Here is a 22,882-nt window from a genome sequence, read left to right on the forward strand (position 1 = left end):
TGTTTCCCTGACAACCAGTTAAATAAAGACACAAAAATGACTGAAAATTAAATACTGCTGAATTTTTCATTTTCCAAAAAAAAAAAAAAAAGCTGCACAGAAACATGTTTTTAAGCTCGATGCATGTAGTTAAACCAGCGCCTCCTCTTCGTTCCTCCTGTCATGTTGATTTCGGTGCTTCTATTGAAAAGACAGATGTTCATAATAACCAGAAAAGCTTTTTTTTTTTTTTGTCTAATAGCTACAGGGTTAACTATGCCACATGAAAAAAACAACACAACACAAACACATAAAAACACAAAAAGGAAATACAAAACACAACATATAAGAAGCTACTTTCCTTAAAGGGATAGTTCACCCAAAAATGAAAATTGACACCCACAAGTGGTCTCAAAACTTTATGAGTTTCTTTGATCTGTTAAACACTAATGTAGATAAGCTGAATATAAATATGATGAAAATCAATAGTTAAAGGTTTCAGCTTTCTTCAAAACTTCTTTTGCATTCAACAGAAGAAAGAAACCTCAAACAGGTTTAGAACAATAAAGGTTGAGTAAATGATGACAACATTTTTATTTTTGGTTGAAATATCGCTTCTACGCCCTAATATACTCACAGAAATGTTGTTTTAAAAACTCAACTTAGGGGTAAAATAAAACTTGAAATACATTAGCAATTGTATACTGTTATTATCCTAATTATTCAGCAGCAGTTAAGATGTTCTAATTACAATAAACAAATTAATGACAGTAGAGATAGAAAAAAAAACTGCATTTAAGAATTTGTGCAGTTTAAAGAATAATAGACCAAGTTCACTAAATAGAGGTATAAATGAGGTCCAAATTAATCAATCACTATTATTTCTACAGTACCATCAATCATTATAGTGAGTCTGCAAAAAAAGTACTTCAAAAAATATTTGACGAGCCAAATTGTAAGATGTATATGTAAGAATCCAGGATTGGCCAACCCAGTCACAAGACATGAACATTATTGAGCATTTCTGGGGTAAGATGGAGGAGGAGGCATTGAAGATGAATCCAAAGAATCGTGATGAACTCTAGGAGTCCTGCAAGAACGCTTTCTTTGTCATTCCAGATGACTTTATTAATAAGTTATTTGAGTCATTGCAGAGATGTAAGGATGCAGTCGTCCAAGCTCATGGGAGTTATACACAATATTCATTAATTTTCCACTGCACCATGACTTTATATTCTATACTTACATTATTTTTGTTGTCTAAGCAAAGCCAGACTTTACTGTTCTATTTAAATAATTAAAAATCAAGGCATGGTCATATTTTATTTCGTAAAAAATAAGAGTTTATCTAGGGGGCCTTTGCCCTGCATATAAGACACTTCTGATACCAAATGATCAACTAGAAGTCAAGTTATTATTTGCTATTCCTAAAATGTGGATAGGCGACAAGACTTTTGTCAGTTAGTGTACATCCTTGTAAATTTAATTAGTGTTAAAAGGAACCAAAGTTACTGGCGTCATACTCAACCGAAGCATTAATTTTACCTAGAAACGGCAGGCAAGTGTATGTTCAGGTACATTTTTGCTGTGTTTTGCAGAAATGTAAGCTAAATCGTGTATTTCCAGTGAGTCTGTGTTAGCAATTTATGATATTCACAGGTGACATAATGGAGCCAAACATTCTATTATCTATATTACGTTGTAAACATTCACTTATGAATCATTTAATTTAAGTTAAGCAAGTCAATAATGCATTTAATTGTGAGCTATCATCTGTTTTTAAATATAATACAGAGTTATCTCCATTACAATAATAGGAAATGTTACATTATAACAATGTGCAATTTTATTGTATAATCATTCATGTCATTTTATAATCATTCATGCCATTTTATTTGGTTAAGTTCACGATCTAAAAATTAATTTCAAACAGTGTTTAATCACTTAATTCATGATGAAAATAGGGTCTTCAAACACTGAACAAAGATAGCATTTTTAATGGGATCCAGTAAGAAAGTCTGATGGTTTTGTAGTAATATGTGAGTCAGTAAACAGTAACAGTGTTCATTCTTGACTGAATTAGTCTGTGAAGTTCAATTCTCCCAGGCTAGGCGGGAGATTATGGCATAATCAAACAAATGATAAAGGCCAAGACTGAAATCACGTGTCTTTTTATTGTTTGCAGAGCTGAAGCCAGTGAAGGCATTTACTGTATCAATGCTAAGAATACACAAAAATATACTTAGCTTTCTTTAATTTTACTTAAATTCACTTCAAGTCCTTATGCATCTGAAGTAGCTGTAATGAAGGCTTTCTGTTCTTCAGAAAAGCCCACATTTAGTCATGTTTAATCTAATCAAGAGCATCTTGAATGTCTTGTAAATCACCTGAAAATCTAACAGGGTCTGTTTCTTTGATTATTCCTTCCGTAGTTTTTAAACTACATTTGCAAAGTTTGATGTAGAGTATATGCAAACTGATTCTTTCACACATCCATCTGTCCATCTATTTGTCATCTAAATCAGATTGGTTCAACTTCTGTCATTGTCAACTTTGTGAACAGAAGATGGCTCATGAGTGAGCCCTGTGGTACATTGTTTAAAAACATGGGCTCATTCTGAAAACGTAGCCCTATATAAATTTTTGGAGATCCCGAATTATGTAGCTATAAGTACGTATGGCTGCATTACATCTTTACAATGAACACTACAGGGCGGTATGATGCAGTTGCTTTTCATGCTTACCAGCTGACCGCTTACCTCTGTGTGGACGGCTTTCCCGCTGTTACTAGTTTGTCCAGTAGCTCACCATGTACGTTAGCAGACTTGAGACGCAAAGAAGAGTTGAACATGACGCCAAGGTTCGAGTCTGGGGAAGGACGGTTACAGAAAGTGGTTAGACAAAAAAAGAGGCCAAAAAATAAAATGAACAAGTAAATAACAGGATGACAAAGTGGTAAAATCTGAGAACTTGAAAAAAAATCAGTCGAGGGCTTTTCTTTTTCTGGATTGCCTTTTAAAACTGTCGTTTGGGTTTAGAGAAGTGGGTGGGCGGGTCAACCAGTGCTTTTGAAAACATTTGGTTGGGTTTAGAGAAGTAGGAGCATGGGTCAGTCGATCGTATAGTTAGTCAATCAGTCGATAGCGGCCTCTGGTGGATATTAGCGAGAACAGCAGGCTCTAATGGCACTCGTGAAAAAAATTTGAGATCTCAAAAAGCATACATGAGAGGCCTCTGGGGGATTTGTGAAAAAAAAAAACGTAGCTCCTTGGACATTTTTGCACTCTCTAGAAATGTATATAGTGGTATGTTTTCAGAATGAGCCTGGGTTGTCATTTAATGTTATTGTTGAAACGGCTCCTTCCTTTACTGTATTGCTCAGAGAGGGGGAATCATCATTGTTGAAAAGGTAAAGACATCATTTAGACTTGATTATAGCATTCATCTGAAAGTCATCTGGTCTGCATTGGTCTGTGCTAAGAGGTGTAAATTCGGATTCCAATATGGTTTCCAAACAAACCATGGCTGCGTCCAAAACCGCATACTTCCATACTATATAGTACGCTAAAATCAGTATGCAAGCCGAGTAGTATGTCCGAATTCATAGAATTCGAAAATCAGTATGCGAGAAGTACCCGGATGACTTACTACTTCCGGCGAGATACTAGAGTGCGCATCCCATGCATGCTGCGCTATCCATGATGCCCCGCGAGCGAATTCATGAATGGGAGTAAAGCGACGCAATTGACGCAGGTAGGTCACGTGACCATGACAAAATGGCGGATGTAGTACGTCCGAATTCCATTCATACTTTTCACGTTCATACTGTATATAATGTACTTTTCTAACGGCCGAGTAGTATGTTTAAATTCAAATGCAGTACCTACTGAGTAGTAGGCGGTTTCGGACGCAGCCCATGTTTTAGCCTGATTTAATTTGAAATGACGTCACACTCATTTGTTCTTTAATTTGGCTTACACACTTACCGGCCACTTTATTAGGTACAACCACTGACAAGTCTGCAGCAACTGTGTGATGCCTTGAAACTGAAACTTGCCTTGCCTTGATGCTATCATGTCAATATGGACCAAAACCTTGGAGGAATATTTCCAGCACTTTGTTAAATCTATGCCATGAAGAATTAAGGCAGTTTTGAAGACAAAAGCAGGTCCAACCTGGTACTAGTAAGGTGTACCTAATAAAGTGTATACAGTACAGTATATGTAAGCCTTTGTAATGAAAGTGAATGAGGAACAGCTTACTCTCATCTACCATTGTCTGAGCAAGTAGCAGAAGGGAAAATCTGATAATATTTTGTGTGTGTGTGTGTTCAATCAAGTGAAAAAGTCTGATGTGTTTGGAATGAAGTGTGAGTCAGTAAGCAGTAACACAGTGTTCATTCTTGACTGAACTAGTCTCTTAAGTTCAATTCTCCCCTGCTGGGACTATCTTATGCATAATCAAACAAATGATAGCGGGCCGAGACTGAAAGCAAGTATCTTTTTGTTCTGTGCAGAGCTGAAGCCAGTGAAGGCATTTGTCACTGCTGAAAAAGCAGGGCGATTTTTAACTTTCTGCAACTTTGTGCTCAAGATCACTTCAAGTCCTTATACGTCCAACTGAAGTAGCTGAAATTATGGCTTTTTTGTTCTTCAGAAAGCTACAAGCCCATGTTTAGTCATGTTTAATTCAATCGAGAGCATCTTGAGCGAGGAAGTCAACTGAATAATTCTGCAGGGTCAGTTCCTTTGATTATTTCTTATGTAATTTCTAAACTCTTTTCTAATAATTTTAGAAAAGTTATTTTCAACATCTGCAAGAAAATGTGAGCAGAACATTTCATACATCCAACTGTGCATTAAAGTAGTGTCATTTATTGTTAACTTTGAGAAGAGTAGATGTTTTATTATTCATTCTTTCATTCGTTTTCTTTTCGGCTTAGTCCCTTTATTAATCAGGGGTCACCACAGCGGAATGAACTGCTAACTTATTCAGCATATGTTTTAAGCAGCGCATGCCCTTTCAGCCACAACCCAGCACTGGGAAACATCAATACATTCCCATTTACAGACATACACTATGAGCAATCCGCTTGTTAAATCCTGACATATCAGTGATATTTGGAATACTGTTTCCGGCTCCAAACCGCTTCTCTTTGAATTGAGAAAATATTCGTTTAGACCATTTTTTAGTCCTATTACACATTAAAGTAAATTTTATGTAAAATCATGGTGTACACATCAGTCTCTGGACTTGCTGCATCACAAGTACAAAATACCAAAATGTTAACAATTTATAAAAAAATTATTCGATTTTTTTTCTTTTTTAAATATTTCCCAAATTATGTTTAACAGAGCAAGAAAATGTTCACAGTATGTCTGATAATATATTTTCTTCAGGAGAAAGTCTTATTTGTTTTATTTCAGCTAGAATAACAGCCGTTTTTGAAGTCAGAATTATTAGTCCCCCTGAATTATTAGCCCCCTTGTTTATTTATTTTTTCCCCCAATATCTGTTAAAACGGAGAGGAGATTTTTTCAACACATTTCTAAACACAATAGTTTTAATAACTCATTTCTAATCGCTGATTTGTTTTATCTTTGCCATGATGACCGTAAATCATATTTGACTAGATTTTTTTCAAGACACTTCTATAAAGCCTTAAGTGACATTTAGATGCTGAACTAGATTAATTAGGTTAACTAGGCAAGTTACAGTAATTAGTCAAGTTATTGTATAACGATGGTTTGTTCTTTAGACAGTCGAAGAAAAAAATTATTAAAGAGGCTAATAACTTTGACCTGAAAATGGTTTAAAAAAATTAAAAACTGCTTTTATTCCAGCCCAAATAAAACAAATAAAACTTTATCCATAAGAAAAAAATATTATCAGACATAATGTGAAACAGGCCCTTGCACAGACCCTCAGAGGGGCAGATGCTCAACGCAGTGGGTGAAGGGGTTAGTGTCGATCACAAAGTGAAGAGCTGGGGGCGGGTGACTCTGCACCTGCTGAGAGGGGCACCTCAGCCAATGAGGGCAGAAGAGCAGTCAACGGGCCACCGCCCTGTGCACGGCCCTGATCTAAAATGTGTGTGTGAAGAATGTTTCATAAACATCTGCAAACATATTATGGTATTTTTTGTGATTTAGAAGAGTCAAGAACGTACAAACAGCACAGTTGCTTTATCAGCAAACTTCAGAATTGAACTTAGTTTGGCCTGATTTAATTCAATAGGGTCACATTGTAGTTAGATTTGGCTTAAAATGTAATAGGACTCATTAAAAAAAAAAAAAGTGAATGGTGAATACAGCTGTCCCTGATGCCCATTTTCATTGTACGTACAAGTAGAAGCAGAAAAATTCTGATCAATTTTAAAAGCCATTTAGCAATAACACCGTTCATTCTTGAGTGAACGTATCTCTTTAATTCAGTTCTCCCCTGCTGGTTTGCATCAAACAAATAATCACTGGCAAGTCTGAAACCAAGTATCTTTTTATTTTTGATGCTTAACATCATTTCAAGTCATTATGCATCTTACTGAAGGAGCTGTATGGAGGGCTTTCTGTTCTTCTGAAGAAAAAAAATCAAATAAAAATACAGTAAGTCAATATCTAGTCATGTTTATCCATTTGAGAGCATCTTGAATAAAAGAAAAAGTATGCTGGGTCACTTTCTTGTATTATTCCTTATGTAATGTCTGAGCTTTTAGTTCATACAAAATCTTACATGTGTATTATTAAGAAAAAAATACAATCCACTGCTTGTTTTAATACAGTTTGTCCTCATGTGCACACAAAGATGTCCGTGACATCTGATGAATGTGTGAGCAGACTGTTTCATACATCCATCTGTCCATCTAGTTCCACCTGTCATCTCAACCTCATGTGTCCAGCTTGTGTTTTTCACTGTCAGCTTTGAGAACAAAAGATTGCCCAGGGGTGAGCCCTGAGGTGTACACCGTTTAGTGTTTATTTGTGATATTGTTGCTCCTTCCATTACTGTACGGCTCACAGAGTGGGAATCATCATTGTCATAGACCTAAAGATGCTGGGGGACTCTGCGTAAGTCACCTTTCCATTGCACTTTTATTGTCCTTTTTTATCTTTGGCACCATTTTCACCTGGTGTTTACAGTCATGTTAAGTGATCCGAACAAAAGTGATCTTCACCACAGTAAACATGGGCATTAAATGAGTCAAATGGGGTATATGCCGAAGCATGCTAATAGGACTTTTAATTTGCCAGTAACCTGGGTTAAGCGCTTCCGGCGAATTGAATGGCAATGCAAAATCCGGTGCATTTAAGATCTGTTTTCTTTAAAAATCAGCGATCTCCACTAGCTGAGTGATATCCGATTTAAAGTGGGTCTCAGATTGTACAAGAAGCACTGCATTAAATTACATTTCCCCCGCCATATCTTTATTATATGAGCATTTATTTTACCCCATTATATTCAATGGAGCTTCTGCGTTAGCCTGTCGATTCTGACGGGCGCGTGCGAGTAAACGGCTTTTTGTCTCGTTTTACGCTTGAGCAACTAAATAAATGCTAAAGTTTATTTAACTGAATGTATTTTAATGACATTACAACATCAATACTGTATAAGGAACCGTATAAAATGGGAAAAAGTTCACAATAACAGGTCACCGGAAGTGTATCATCATGGGAACAGCACTAGCTCGGCATATACCCTATTCAAATCGCTGACTTTTTATATCAGGTGTAAATATGGCCTCTCATCTGTCTTTCTCTCCATATTGCAATTGCCTCACGATTCAGTTCCTTTTTTCACATTGCAGAGACATACTCCAAATCAAACCTCTTGGCTTTAACAAGAAATTAAGCTTTTAGCACTTGTAGGAAGCTACGTTTGGAACAGTCCTTGTTGAAATAGCTTTATTCAACATTTATACACTTTTGTAAGGAATTGTTAAATACTGTATGTGGTCATGCTGCCTGCAATACATCAAGTTGAGCGTTTTATTATCTTTTTTTTTCTTGCAGTTTAGTTGTACAGAGCTGTTTGTGTCTGTATTGCAGTTTGTCTCAATACACTGGGATTTTAATAAGTGTTGTTTACACAGAAACACATGAAAACAGAATTAGTGATTTCACACACAGGTGAACAGTGATCTGATATACTTCATGCTGTATTGCTATTTTTCAGCTTTTGGTGACTTTTGATGTACAGTATGTGACTACAGATTAGCTAAATAGCTACCATAGGTAAAACCGTCTATGGGTAAAACAAGTAGGAGTGTAATATGGCTCTTTTGCTGTAATGCCGCTATAAGCAATCTCACAGGAAAAAAAAACCCACATGTGTTATTGCTATTATTCAACAGATATTTTGGGCAATTAGAGAAGATAAAACCAGTGGTGGACTATATTGTGAACAGTGTACTGTGTTCTGAAGGATTTATTATTTTTTTTTTTAAGATTATTAAAGGTAATATAAACCAGCACAAATTAGTTTACAACATCACAAATAAGAAGAGCTGAAGATGCTAAGTGCTTTAAGAACATTATTTTAAGACATTAAAACATATTTTTTTAGCCTTAAACAATGTTCCAATTTTACATATTCCTGACTACTACATCTCTTTGTGTAATTTATTTCAAAAAAGGTCAGTCGCAAAAGGCACACCTCTTTAGTAACATTGTTTCACTGTGTCCCTTTAGAACATTCTGTGTTTTTGTTTTGTTTTGGTTTTTGGCTAAAAAAAAAAAAAAAAAAAAAAGGATTTGCATTAGTGAGTAAATCTGGCCTTTTGTCTCTGCTGTATGATGCAGATCATGGGTTTGGAAAGATTTATTTCATTAAAAAGAACAAAAACCAATGTGATCACCTGTAAATGTTGCCAGCACCAGCTAAACAAAATGACCAAAAAAAGTAAATAAATAACAGAATTGTTAGTGTATCTGAAAGGGAAGCATGCAATTGACAAGAATATGTTGTTTCTGCATGTTTGTGTGTGTGTGTATGTATATATATATATATATATATATATATATATATATATATATATATATATATATATATATATATATATATATATATATATATGTATATATATATATATATATATATATATATATATATATATGTATATATATATATATATATATATATATATATAGATATATATATATAGAGAGAGAGAGAGAGAGAGAGTTTAAGTTGAAGTCAGAAATAGCCTCCCTTTGTTTTTTTTTTCTTTTTCTTTTTCTTTTTTAAATATTTCCCAAATTATATTTAACAGAGCACAGAAATTTTTACAGTATGTCTGATAATATTTTACCTTCTTGAGAAAGTCTTATTTGTTTTATTTTGGCAAGAATAAAAGCAATTTGAAATTTTTTAAGAACCATTTTAAGGTCTTAAATTATTAAATTATTAGCCCTTTAAGCTTTATTTTTTGATAGCCCACAAAACAAAGCATCTATATACAGTTATTTGCCTAATTACCCTAACCTGCTTAGTTAACATAATTAACGTAGTTAAGCCTTCAAATGTCACTAACGTGTCTCTAAAATATTATTTACTGTCATCATGGCAAAGATAAAATAAATCAGTCATTAGGAATAATTTAGTAAATCTATTATGTTTTGAAATGTGTTGAAAAAAATCTTCTCTCCGTTAAACAGAAATTGGGGAAAACATAAACAAGGAGACAAATAATTCATGGGGGGCTAATAATTCTACTAAATATATAGTTTTTTGTACATTGTTTTTTTCTGGAAACATGGAGCATTGATAAGAAACTGTCTGGTGCATACAGGTGGTTTGTCACGCCCACTCACCTGTGTAAGGCACACTTAGAATTGCAAAATGTTTTTCAACAAACATAGAGTGGTCGTGAGAAAGTGTCTGGTGCATACGATGAGGAGACAGTGTGTCAGATAGTATGTCAAGCCCACGCATCTGTGTGGAGAACATCGGATTTTTTGAAAAAGTATGAATTGCTCATAAGAAAGTGTTGGGTGCATATGGCTAGGATTTTACAGGGCCGTTTTTTTTTATCATGTTGGTACAGTTAGGCTATTTTCACTGCCATTTTATTTATTTTCCCGCTGGGCAACCAATCAAATGCAGTCACCAGGCTGTACCTGTTTAAATACCGTGACTGTTTTGTCTACTCAGTGATTAACAAATTCCTTCTAGATTTTGCACAAAATTTCATGACTTTTACAGCCTAAAATGACTGACTTTAAGTTTTTTTTTCTCAAATTGTGACAATATTTATGGCATTTCTTTTGTTGTTTTGCTGTGAAAATGTACACAAAATTACACTTTTTTTTTCTTTCTTCAAGATCAAGATCCCAAAAAGCAATTTAAAACCATAATTAAATGAATAAAAAAGAATCACAAAATGCAGAACACTTTTAGTTCATGGATATATTTTACAATGGGGCCAAAATTTGAGGGAAATCTTTTTAGCCAGTGAAAGTCAGTCAGGCAATTTGACATTTGCCTTAAAGCGGTAACCCCGTTTAAGTAATATGATCTGATCAGGTTTTACAGAGTGCCATAAAACTTGAGTTCAGTGTGAACGATCTGGACACTTGTATAGCCTCACATCTTCCATTAGTTTCTCTAATTTTCCTGTCTTTCCACAGAACTCTGGGAACGAAGAGCTACCGCCCCCAGCTGACTTTGTGAGCTGCCATCCATCGGGCAACCAGGACGAGTTTATGGAACCTCTGCCTCCCTCTGCCTACCCACCTGTTACCTTCCTCCCCCAGAATCCGTACACCCAGCACCCCACTAACACCCCCATGTACACCTTTCAGCCCAACGCCGCTCCACCCGCACCCCGACCCCCATTTAACTACCCCAAAGAGCAGTCCGTCTAGACCCTCCTTCCATACAGGATAGCCATTACAAATCACACCCCGGTGCAAACAACACTTCCATCCTCGTTGCTGTTGCCCTGCGCTGACCACATCAGGATGCGGGCGGTCTCTCGAACAATGAATTAAAGTGTCAGTAGTTTGTGGACCTGAAACCGTGTGTCGTGCACTGCATGTTTCACTATGAGGCTGTGGTTAGGATCCTTTAGTCTTGTGTTGTAAGTATAGAAACGCCTCCCTCCTTCCCTCCCTTCACAACAGCACACCTCACTTCTCCTGAACACAGGGTATCAGCCTTCGCTCTTCCTAAAACCCTCTCCTAGAGCTTACCCTTCCTTTATTTCAAACATTTTGCCAAGCGTCTGACCATTGACGGCATTTTTGAAAGCTAGAAACATTCTGAAGAAACATTTGGTCATTATTTATGCACCCTCAAGTGTATGCTGACGTTTTTATGTGGAACCCAAAAGATTCAATCTGGAATAATCTTTGTGAAACTATTTTTTACAAGCAAGATTTCAAAAACGCAGTGTATGTCAGGGTCCAAAAATGACAATAAAGTCCATAAAAGTGCCATAAATGTCATGTCGACCAGTTTTATGGTACTTCCATGTTTATTTGAAGCTTTGTGAATAATATTTGAAAGTTTTAAAGGCATCATAAATGGCACATAGATCAGTCATATGGTACTTTTATACTATTTTGTCCTTTTTGGAGCATGTACACTCTTAAAAAAAAGTAATTTTTATACTGGCATCTATAGTTTAATGATGAACTTTCATTCCACAGAAGGTTCTTGTTGTAGAAAATAGGTTGTTTTGATTTTTAAAATGAAATATCACACATCCCAAATAGGCCAATTCTTTGGTACTCTTTCCAATTGTGTACCATCCCAGCAGGCACACAACATCATAAGACGTTAATATTATGTTAGATTTAAATCATGACGTCAGGTGACCAAAATGTAACGTCTAACCAGCCCCTAAGGACAACGTTATTTTGACGTCCAATAACGACCTAAAATGACGTTGATATTTGGTTAATTTTAGGATTTGTAGGAAAGTGACTAAAATCCAACGTCTGATAAATGTCATAGTGGTAACGTCTACACAACGTCTAGTTGTAACATGATTAGACTTTGATATTTGGTTGGATTTAGGTTGATTTTTGGTTGGACATTGTTATCGGCCTGATGTTGGGTTCTGACGTCAACCCAATTTTCATTTCCTAACAAAATGCAACGTCTCTACGATGTTGGGGTCCGTTGGGGTACAACGTAAATATGACGTCATGTGGAAGTCCTGTGCCTGCATGAATAGTCAGTATTGACAATGATATACTGACTTACGTTATTTCTTGGAATGATTTAAAGATTCTTTATGCAACATTTCTTTGAAAAAAAATTGAGTTTATTTAATGGGATAGTTCAACCCCCAAACTACAGTACAAACTTCTCACCATTTCAACAAAGACTCATTCTAAAAACGAAACTCTATATACATTTCTGTTACCAGTTTGCCCAGTGGCTCGCCATGTACGTCAGAGAATTTGAAACACAGAAGTAAATAACATGGTGCTTTTTAAAACACTCGGTTGGGTTTGCGGAAGGAGGAGGGTGGGTTAGTCAATCAGTCAGTCAGTCAACAGCGGCCTCTGGTGGATTTACATGAGTAGAGCAGGCGAGAATGGCAGTCGAGAGAGAAATTTGAGATCTCAAAAAGCATACACAGCGGCCTCTGGCGGATTCACAAAAACAAAACTACAAAAAAAAAGTAGCTCCTGGGATGTATTTGGCACTCTCCAGAAATGTATATAAGTGTATGTATCCAATGAGCCTGGGTTTCTGAAGAATGTTGGGAACAACAATCATTTACATCCATATTAAGCGCTAAAAAATGACATGGAACTCCACGGGTGCTGCTGTCCAGCATTATTCAATATGTCCTCCTCTTTTGTTCAACAGAAGAAAGAAACTCAAACAGAAGTAGTGGAGGAGTAAATGATGACAGAATTGTCACTTCTGGTTGAACTATCCCTTTAAAGGGTTCTTTTTTAAGGCATCAAAAACCTTTAAATAGTCACATAAACAACATAATTTTTTTTTGTATTTTTGCGTTCCACTGAAATAAAAAACATGAGGTTGAATAACTAATGACAAACTGTTTCTTTAACAATGTCACCATTTTACTTTATTTTTTTATTTTGTTGTTAAGTTTTGTTTAATCGATTGTTACACATTTGTGTGCTACTTTTATTCTTCCGATTATATTTGCTTGCTTCTTGTTGTACATGCTTGAGTTGAGTGACTGTTAAAGTATTACATTTTATTCATCTCATGACGTTTTGTCAAAATGACGACATGGCACAACATCCCTACAGTGATTCAGCTGCAAGAGCATTAAATGGGTAAATTGGCAGTGCCCATCATTTCTCAGAGATGTCCCACAAGTACCAAATATCATCATAATCTGAAATGTGAATGTTCCCTCTGCTCTAAACGAAAAAAACGAAGGGCTCTATTTCACTTCCTCTCATAAGATATCACGGCGCCACGAGCGAAACATGACTTATACACTTTCATCTCGTTTTGCTTGTAGTTACCAAAGAAATAGAGCGTTCCGTATTTGCTTCCTCGCCAATGTTTACATTCGGTATTATCAAAGATTTACTTTTCATCAGGACACTACCACGTTTCAAGCAATCCGTATAGTGTAATCATAACCTTCATGTATCAGTTTATTCTTTGAAGGCTTGTTTTTAAATGATAAAAGTCTTATTTCCATTGCTGCTGTATTTATAAGTGTAGGTTGTCCTTGAAAATGCATGCGATTTCCTTACAGCCGTCATCTCTGAATAGTCATTCATTAAAACCTTTAAAAACATCCCATTTCATTTCACCGGTTGACCTACACGAAACCTTTTCAGGGACAATCCACAGCTTTCCTCCTTATTAAGCTATTTTTGAAAGAAAACGTATGTTGATGTATTTTTTTAAGAGAATGATCCTCAATATGCTGTTACCTTCCAGAACATATTCTGCGTCACATAAGCTGCGTTTCCATCCAATGTATTGTGCAAAACTGGAATATCGCATAAAACATTTGCAAATAAAGTATGCAATAAGTCAAAGAGAACAAAATAATCACTTTCTGATTGGCGGCAAACATCAAAAGTAAAAATTGCTGCCATAGAAGAAACTTCAATGGGCCTTTTTTCATATACAGTATAATTAATGAAGTATATTACCACTTTGATGATGGACATTGGCTGAGGGATTTTAAAATGACCAAAACAACATTTCAGATGTTTTACAATGTGGTCAGTCTGCTGGTTTGATCTGTTAAAAGGACCTTTTATGATCTGTTACAAGGTTATTAAACACAGTTAAAAAATTATTAATTATTTTTTAAATTACATTTTATTCAACAAAATGTCCAAAAAAAAAAAAAAAACTTTGATTGGTATTCTGCCTTTGAGGGAGAAAGTCCCAGACATTAGTGATATCTCCCTCATTAGCATAAAGAGCCCTAAATGAGAAGCATCTGTCCACCATTAGAGTTTTCACATGCCAAAGAAAATTTCAACAATTAAACGAGAGCTCACACCAGACCTGACTTGCGTAAATAAATCACCCTTTTTGCACGTAAATAGACGCCTGAACATTTTAATTGCTTCATTTACGTGTGAAAATTACTTTACAATAGATGTGGATTCACGTCATGGGCAGGGCTTCTGTCTGCTTGGTGACTTCAGTTGTGTTGCTAAATGCCTTACATGGATTTTATTGAGAAAGAAACTGTGCTTTTTGTGCTTTAGGAAGGCTGAAAAACAGCGTAGATTAATTCGGTGCCATGACTGGGTACATCAGATTCTTCCGAGGTGCACCTAGCTCTATGAGTTCATTAACTCCTCCAGAAACTGTTCCTGGATGATAGAAGCTTTCTGACTGAGCCAAGCCCAGTTTGATGAGCTGTTGTCCAGTGTTGTCAGGAGGATTTCCGCTCGAAATTCCAACAGATGGTACGTCATAATCATGCCCCTACAAGAGCAAGGTCTTGATTGGTTAACAGGGTGAATGTCCACCAAAAGTCACATTTTCCAATTCAAGCGATTTGAGCAAATCAAGCAATTTGTGCGTCAAATGTGCTAAATGCTCAATGTACATCGCTTCATTAGCAGGAATTGCATCATTCTTGCCTCTGGAAGTCTACTTACATTATAATACTGACTTAACATGTAATTCACACAGGCATTTGTAGCCCTGCCCTCTTCTGAAAAGAGCACAATCTCATTTGCATTTAAAGAGACAGTCAACAAAACCAGCCACACTTTGTATCAAAGTCTAAAACAGCACAAAAAATCTAGCATAAACAGCCCTGAGCGAGAAGCAGCCATCTGCCATTGGAGGCATTGTAAGTGTGGAGTTTTGGGATCCACAAATTAACACCCTAGTCTCCATAGACGACGTTTTTCGGAAACGTTTCTTTTAATGTTTTTAGTTTTTTACAATTTTAGTAAACACACTATTTTATCTGCCACTATGCTGATACACAGGCAATTATAGCTCCGCCCTCTTCTGAAAAAAGCACAATCTCATTTGAATACAAAGCGACAGAATCTGCCACTATGGTGACACTCAGACATTTATAGTTTTGCCCTCTTTTCTGAAAAGAGCACAATTTCATTTAAATTTCAAAGCAACAGAATCTGCCACTATGCTGACACATAGGCATTTGTAGCTCCGCCCTCTTCTGAAAAAAGCACAATCTCATTTGAATACAAAGCGACAAAACCTAACACTGCTGACACACAGGCATTTGTAGCTCCACCCTCTGTTGAAAAGAGAACAATCTAATTTGAATTTAGTGTCAGAATCTGCCACTATGCTGACACACAGGCATTTGTAGCTACGCCCTCTTCTAAAAAGCGAACAGACTCATTTGAATTTAAAGTGACAGAATCTGCCACTATGCTGACACACAGGCATTTGTAGCTCCACCCTCTTCTGAAAAGAGCAAATTCTCACCTGAATTTAAAGCGACAGTCACCAAAATGGCACTTTTTGTTTTAAAACCTAAAAGCAGCAGTTTTGAAGAGCTATAAAATATAACTTGTGTAGTATTTTAAGCTAAAATTTGACAAACACACTCTAGGGTCATCAGAGATTAATTTTACATCTTGTAAAAATGAGCATAAATGAGCATTTAAAACAAAATTGCATGACTTTTGATGCTCATGCTAGAATATAATGGATAAATGTGTGTTTCTATTTTAGTTTACGAACTTTTCTTATCGAATAAACATTTTATCCTACTCAGTTATGCGCATATATTCAACAATAATCATGCATTTTTTATGCGATATTTCAAAATGTGCACACAAAAAAATACTTGGATGGAAACATAGCTATTCAGTCTCGAAACCTATTCAATGAGCCAATACAGATCACCGCTGCCCTCTTTACAACCTCAACCAGACCTCTTCAAAGAATGAGATCATCTGACAAGAATGACGCTCATGTTGTTCGGCCATGTCTAATGTATATGCTGGAAAAGAAAAAAAAATTTGTGCTCAATGTTCGTGCTCAATGTGAAAGTTATACAGTAAGTGATAAAAGAGAAACCCTTAGAGTTGTTTTGGGATTGGTTTTGAAAAAAAAAAAAAGTATCTTTTGCAGTGGTTTATGGGCTAGGTTATAATATGTGAAGCTACCTACTGTGCACACCTTTATGTCTGGCATTGATTTTTATATGTGTGTGTGCTTAGTGTAGCGTTAGAATCATCTGTGGTTCCTGGGTTGCATTGCTGGAAAGAAATACCTGTCCCCATGTCAAATATATGTATATTTTTATGATTATTATTGCTGCCACATGTATTAATATTATTATTATTATTATTATTTTCAACATTGAAGATCATTTGCCACTAGTCGACAATTCTTTGCTGTCCTACTGCCTCGGATAATTTGTAAATTGTTTTTTTTTTTTTTTTTTGAAACTGTGAATTTATTTTGTTGTTTCTATGTTTGCAACTCCTGCCGAGTTTGTTTTATACACGTGAGCTGTAGCGTTTCTTTTTTTGTTGTTAATATTTTCTAACACATGCGATGTATCTGATATATCTTCATGTTGGTGAAAGGAAAATCATCGTCTGAGTCATTGTGAACACATGAACTCAATCATTGTATGTGTCACTGCTAGTTATTCTTCCGTATGTGAAGCATCTTGACTTTTTCGTATTTTTTACATGGGGATTATGTTTGGTGTAAAATAAAACTGACTTTATGTACCAGATGTGTGAAACAAAAACTCATGCAGATGAACATTAAACCTCACAAAATCTACACGTTGTTCTTTCTTTCTTTCTTTCTTTCTTTTTTTTAATACACTTGTTCTTAATTTTTATTTCCTTTTTTTCTTTAATTTTTTTTCTTTTGTTTAATTTCCTTGGTTCTTTCTGTATCTTAGCTATTTTAATTGTGTTTAATGTCTCAAGAATGTTTACATTTGCAAATTTGTGTATAGGACATTAGAGAAAATGTATTTATCACAAACTGTTGAATTTACTGAATCATTAAAACAACATACAGGTGAAACTAAATAAATACACTGAGGTTAGGACGTTAGGTTAGGACGATTCTAAGGATATAATTAACCCCAAGAGATATAATTAGGGGCCCAATATTTCAGTGACTGCTGTTAGTTTCATTTACTGTAGTTTTAATTTTTCAATTAATTGTATTTTTTTATTATTATTTCAGTTAACAAAAACGTTTTTGAAAAATAGATTTCGTCATATAGTTTTTGTCTTGTTTACTAACATAATTTTGTTCAGAGCTAGTTATTATTTAGTTGTTTATGTTACTCAGGTCATGTATCATCTTCTAGAAGAAATGACCAAATTTAATTGTCCTAAAGGGACGATTCTGCTTAGGGACAGTTTTGAGAACAGTTCTGTTAATTAGCCTGCTTAAGATCCTGCTTGTTTTTGAACCTTTATGAGTTTCCTCCTTCTATTGAACACAAATGAAGAATTTTAGAAAAATGCTGAAAACCTGCAACCACTGAGTTCCATAGTTTTTGTTTTTCCTATTATAGAACTCAATGGTTTTATGGTTGCTTCAAAAATATCTGCTTTTGTGTTCAACAGAGCGAGGCAGAGGCGCAGTAAGTAGTGCTGTCGCCTCTCAGCAAGAAGGTCGCTGGGTCGCTGGTTCGAACCTCGGCTCAGTTGGCGTTTCTGTGTGGAGTTTGCATGTTCTCCTTGCCTTTGCGTGGGTTTCCTCCGGGTTTGGACCTCCGCGTTTGGACCGGGTTTGGACTGTGTTTCCCCCACAATCCAAAGACATGCGGTACAGGTGAATTAAGGCTGATTTATACTTCTGCGTCAAACGCCGGCGTATGCTACGGCGCTGACGCATAGCCCTTCGCCATGGCCGTCGCCGTCACTGATGTGCACCTCTCAAAAAATGTAACTACACGTCGCAACGACGCGTAGCGTAAGCTCTGTGATTGGTCGGCTTGGTATCGCTGAAGAGTCTGGGCGGGACCGAGAGCCGCACGAATGGCGCGAGCGATTGTTTACAAGTGTGGAGTACCGTGAAGGAGCTCCGGATGGAAAGTTTTGTTTTGTGTTTACCTCATAGTTAAAGTTGTTGCACGTCCGCCGGTTCCTGCCTCAAAATGAGCGAGTTTGAGCCACTTGTACATCCCGGAAGTGTTCAGGAAAAGCAAAACAACAGCAAAGAAACTCGACAAAGAGGAACATTTACACCTCACTGCCAACTAGCGTTTCGGAAGTGTTAATGCAGACCAACAGAGACAGCACGCAGAAGTATAAATGCACAGCAACGCGCGTTGCATGCGCTGTGGGTTACGCCGGTCACCTGACGCAGAAGTATAAATCAGGCTTTAGGTAGGCTAAATTGTCCATAGTGTGTGAGTGTGTGAATGTGTGTGTGGATGTTTCCCAGAGATGGGTTGCAGCTGGAAGGGCATCCGCTGCATAAAAACTTGCTGGATAAGTTGGCGGTTCATTCCGCTGTGGTGACCCCGGATTAATAAAGGGACTAAGCCAACAAGAAAATGAATGAATGAATGTGTTCAACAGAAGACAGAAGACAGAAACTCAAAAAGTAAAAGATGAGCAAATAGAGAGTACATTTAAAGTTGCTGCTGTTCTTCAGTATTCTGATCACAGATGGTACATTGAAGATTGCTTTGTTATAACCTGTAGCAGATGTACTTGCAAATATTTTGTACTGGAGAACATCATTCAGGTTTTATAGCTCGCAAGGCATTCATTCTCATTTGATTGGAAAGGCAGGATGATTTTCTCAGTGACTGTGATGTGCCATTAAATCCATCACAAAGCTGTTTTATTCCCTGTGTCCACTAGAGCGGCAGGCCCTGCCAGACATTTTCTCTGTCTGATTGGGCATTTGGTGGTTGTGGTAAAATCCCACACTCTCAAATTGTTTCGCGTCCCAAATGGCCTGTCCTGGTATGGCTGTTTTTGACAGCTGACAGTTGTTTTTCATGCATACTGATCCAAAATATTCATTTGGACTTTGTTGTGCTGGAAGCTTTTTGATTGACTAAACCAACTGTAACATAATCAACCAGTGAAATAAAAAAAGAAGTAAAAATCCCAATATTGGAGATGAGATGATGATGATGCCACCACTATGTTATCAGTATTGGAGTTTTGTTGAAGAAATTGAAACTTTAAAAAATGTACTCGACCTCAGTCATGTTGTTGCAAACCTATAGGGGAGAGCGGGGCACAAAATAACACTTTTTGGTTTTGGCCAAATAATGAACAAAGTAATGGGGTTAGACAAGCCATATATATTTTTACCAACAACACATAAGCCTCTCCTACACTGAAATTAGCACTGAAAGTATGATCGCTGGACCTATGGTTTCTGAGCAGTATTGCCAAAAGTACCCTACTTCCGGAGCAAGTTGTAACATACAGAGGTTTAGTTGTAACACATACTTAAAAAGGGAGATTTTACACAATTAATTTAAACTCAGTTTACTTTAAATAGTAGCTATATTTTCAAAATATTCAGAGCAATTTATTTTTTATTCTACATTGCACAGCATGCTTATATTTATATATATATATATATATATATATATATATATATATATATATATATATATATATATATATATATATATATATATATATATGTATATATATATATATATATATATTTATTTATTTATTTGTTTATTTATTTATTTATTTATTTATCTATTGAATAAACCCCTTTGGATTCATTTGTATTATATTATTGTACAATGCATTTATTTGCATTATTAGCAATAATATATATATATTATTAAAAATATTTTCTGTTAAAAAATTATATATATATATATATATATATATATATATATATATATATATATATATATATATATATATATTTTTTTATTTTTTATTTTTTTTTTTTTTTAAGTTCCCAACATTACACTTAAAATTCAATTCATATTTTCTTGGTTTAATTGGTGGCCAACATTGTGTGGCTAACTTTTAAGACCCTGTTACAACTAACCCCGCTGTGTCGTGTTTTCTGGCTAGCAGTCACTATGTGTGGTTTACAACTTTTAAAATGGTTCCCATCTTTTAGCCTTGAAGACGGTAATCACAACAATATAAGATTTTGCTTACATACTTTCACAGATTTTTTAAAAATAAAAAAAATATTGAAAATAATAAAAAATACTTTTATGCTGCAAATATGGTTTCACCTGTGTTTCACATCCAAATTTTGCCGAACTTTTTCAATAAATGTCTGGAAGACATTTGCGGTGAAAACCTTGGAAGCATGCCATGGTTAACCCTGAGTAAATACCTTAAAACTCCAGGTTATTTACTTTGTGCCCCACGCTTCCCTATGACTGAACTTCATTATACATGACCTAGATTTTCTCTGTCATCATTTATACTCACCCTTGCTTTTAAACCTTCACACGTTTCCTTCTCCTGTTGAGCACAAAACAAGATATTAATAAAAAGCTGAAAATCTGTAACCATTGACTTCCATATAAGTCCTTTGACATTTATTGCATGGAAAAGAATAGTTTCAATATTTCTAAATAATGTATTAATTTTCTGATTTTTTTTTAAATAATGAAAAAATATATATAATTCTAAATGCGTTTTTCAACGTATAATTATGTTCTATGTATCAAATTAATTATAAATTATAAAGATATATCCAACTTTACCTCTATATGTGAGTTCACATACCCTGCAGTTCGCTGACAGAATGCAGTTGTTTTGCTTGTTGATGATTGCAGGCCTTGTACAGTTTCGTCTTCTTTTCTTGTCTTGGCAGAACCTCGGTTTTTAGCACTAAATAGTGTTGAATCTGATAATCATCGAAAATTATTTCTTGCACATGACCACCCAGAACAACATTGGCATTCAAAGACTTGTAGACCTTTAACTTCTCTCTTGTAAAATCACTTGGAGTTTCAATGAGATTGTAAATTTCGGGCTGGATGCTCGGTCATTTTGTCTTATCCAATATTCTTTGGGAAGGTGCTATCGCAAATGGTCCTGTCAGATGAACGCCGCTCACTTTAACGTTAATTTTGCCGAATCACTGTGCTTATCACTGAGTGACAAGCTGTCATAACACGCTGAAAGCATTATGTAAATAATATATAAGTGAATATGTTATCAATATAACTTATTTCTAAGACAACAACAAGTACCGCATGGGATGTCATTCCCTCGCTGTAAATGCTAGTGCTCCCGGTTTTTTTTCTGCCTCCTCGCTGCGCGCGCATCCTGAATGTTTACAAACATGGTAATTCGTGTGTGCAAAAACCATGTGATCATCGTCAATACGTACTATGATACGTGCGAAGTATCCAACTTCACGTGTTTGTAACTGCTCCACAACAGTCCAGCCGCGGCCGTCGAAGCACACTTAATGCTGGCAGCATACAGTCTATGCAAAGTACGCGTGAACCACACTTCCTCTGCTTTATCCTGCTGTTGGTTTACCGCGAAACAACGATGAAACAACATCATAAGGTATGTTGGGAAATAAGCTAAACTTGACATGAATATCATCTCTCATGTTCTCTCCCTCAGTCACATTTCAACCGCAAAAAGACGCTAATGACAGTCTAAGGTGTCAACAGAATGCCAAGTAACGTTATCCCTATGGAGTTATCCCAAACCAAAACAAAACGAAACATAACTGAAACTGATTATTGTCGTGAAACCATGCTAATCACAAATCAGTCATGGTTTGATAAACTTCAACCATGGTATTTTCATATACCTCTATATTTGGCATCATGCCAAAAAAGTTACCTACTTTTCCTTAATAAAACGGTTTATCACAGGTAAACAATTATATGTTAGTCTACATACTAATGCATGAATACTACATATTCTGCTCTCTTTTTATATTAAATGTTTGAAATACTGTGTTTAATTGATGTGTTTGTTTATTTGAATTAAAGTAGAAAAGCAGAAACATAATTAAAGGCTATAATTACAATGTTGATATAAAAACTGACTTTTGTGCAACATGTTTATGCACATCTTTAAATTTAAGGGGGGAAACACACACACACACACACACACACACACACACACACACACACACACACACACACACATATATATATATATATATATATATATATATATATATATGAAAAATTTTAGCATTGTGGATGTGACATTTGCAGTAAAAATTCAAAACATAAATTAACACTTATTAACATTATATTGAAATATCTGTTTATATTTTCCAAAAGAACTGAGCACAGGTTTATGGGATCAGAAAAAGATCAATCTGTAAGCATGTTTTGTACTTTAAATGAGGAAAATAAACATGTTATGGATGTGACCAAAAAAAGTATGCAAGTTTGCAGTACACAAAATACTTTGTAGAAATTATGTGAATTAAACTGCTCAAACCAAACAAAATAATGGTAATCTAAATGATAATAGTTGACTCACTATAGAACAAACATGATTGATCTCATTTTATTTTTTTTAATATT

At 35.5% G+C, this 22,882-nt stretch overlaps 1 protein-coding gene and 3 long non-coding RNA genes across 21 annotated transcripts in view; 2 read left to right on the forward strand and 2 right to left on the reverse strand.

Annotated features, from left to right (window-relative positions):
* Positions 1 to 16,382, forward strand: part of nectin1b (nectin cell adhesion molecule 1b) — a 525,250-nt gene extending 508,868 nt beyond the window's left edge. For 8 of the 13 annotated variants that reach the window (XM_073929169.1, XM_073929170.1, XM_073929182.1 and 5 more), the window contains one exon: positions 10,602 to 14,291. Coding sequence is in view for 7 of the 13 variants with exons in the window: in XM_073929172.1 (XP_073785273.1) it covers positions 10,602 to 10,644 (43 nt within the window). In the remaining 6 variants the exon portion in view is untranslated. Of the gene's footprint in view, positions 1 to 10,601 lie in introns of all 13 variants that reach the window. The other 5 variants (XM_073929161.1, XM_073929162.1, XM_073929164.1 and 2 more) reach the window with 1 other exon arrangement.
* The window catches only part of LOC141378667 (uncharacterized), an 80,928-nt gene that overhangs the window by 52,830 nt on the left and 5,216 nt on the right, over positions 1 to 22,882 (reverse strand). The window lies entirely within an intron of this gene.
* On the reverse strand, positions 50 to 22,396 carry LOC141378666 (uncharacterized). Of its 3 annotated transcripts, XR_012393819.1 has the most exons (4): positions 21,080 to 22,396; positions 20,802 to 20,834; positions 2,739 to 2,847; positions 50 to 180 (listed from the first exon to the last, which is right to left on the reverse strand). It is a non-coding gene; the product is annotated as an uncharacterized lncRNA (long non-coding RNA). The 3 variants fall into 3 exon arrangements; XR_012393818.1 differs by lacking the exon at positions 50 to 180 and having other exon boundaries at positions 233 to 2,847; XR_012393820.1 differs by lacking the exons at positions 50 to 180; positions 2,739 to 2,847 and adding an exon at positions 17,265 to 19,440.
* The window catches only part of LOC101885924 (uncharacterized), a 131,808-nt gene continuing 130,616 nt past the window's right edge, over positions 21,691 to 22,882 (forward strand). For all 4 annotated transcript variants that reach the window (XR_012393822.1, XR_012393821.1, XR_001796511.4 and 1 more), the window contains exon 1: positions 21,691 to 21,896. This is a non-coding gene — a long non-coding RNA (uncharacterized lncRNA). The remainder of the gene's footprint in view (positions 21,897 to 22,882) is intronic.

This window comes from Danio rerio, chromosome 18 (assembly GCF_049306965.1).
Source record: "Danio rerio strain Tuebingen ecotype United States chromosome 18, GRCz12tu, whole genome shotgun sequence".
NCBI classification, from domain to species: domain Eukaryota; kingdom Metazoa; phylum Chordata; class Actinopteri; order Cypriniformes; family Danionidae; genus Danio; species Danio rerio.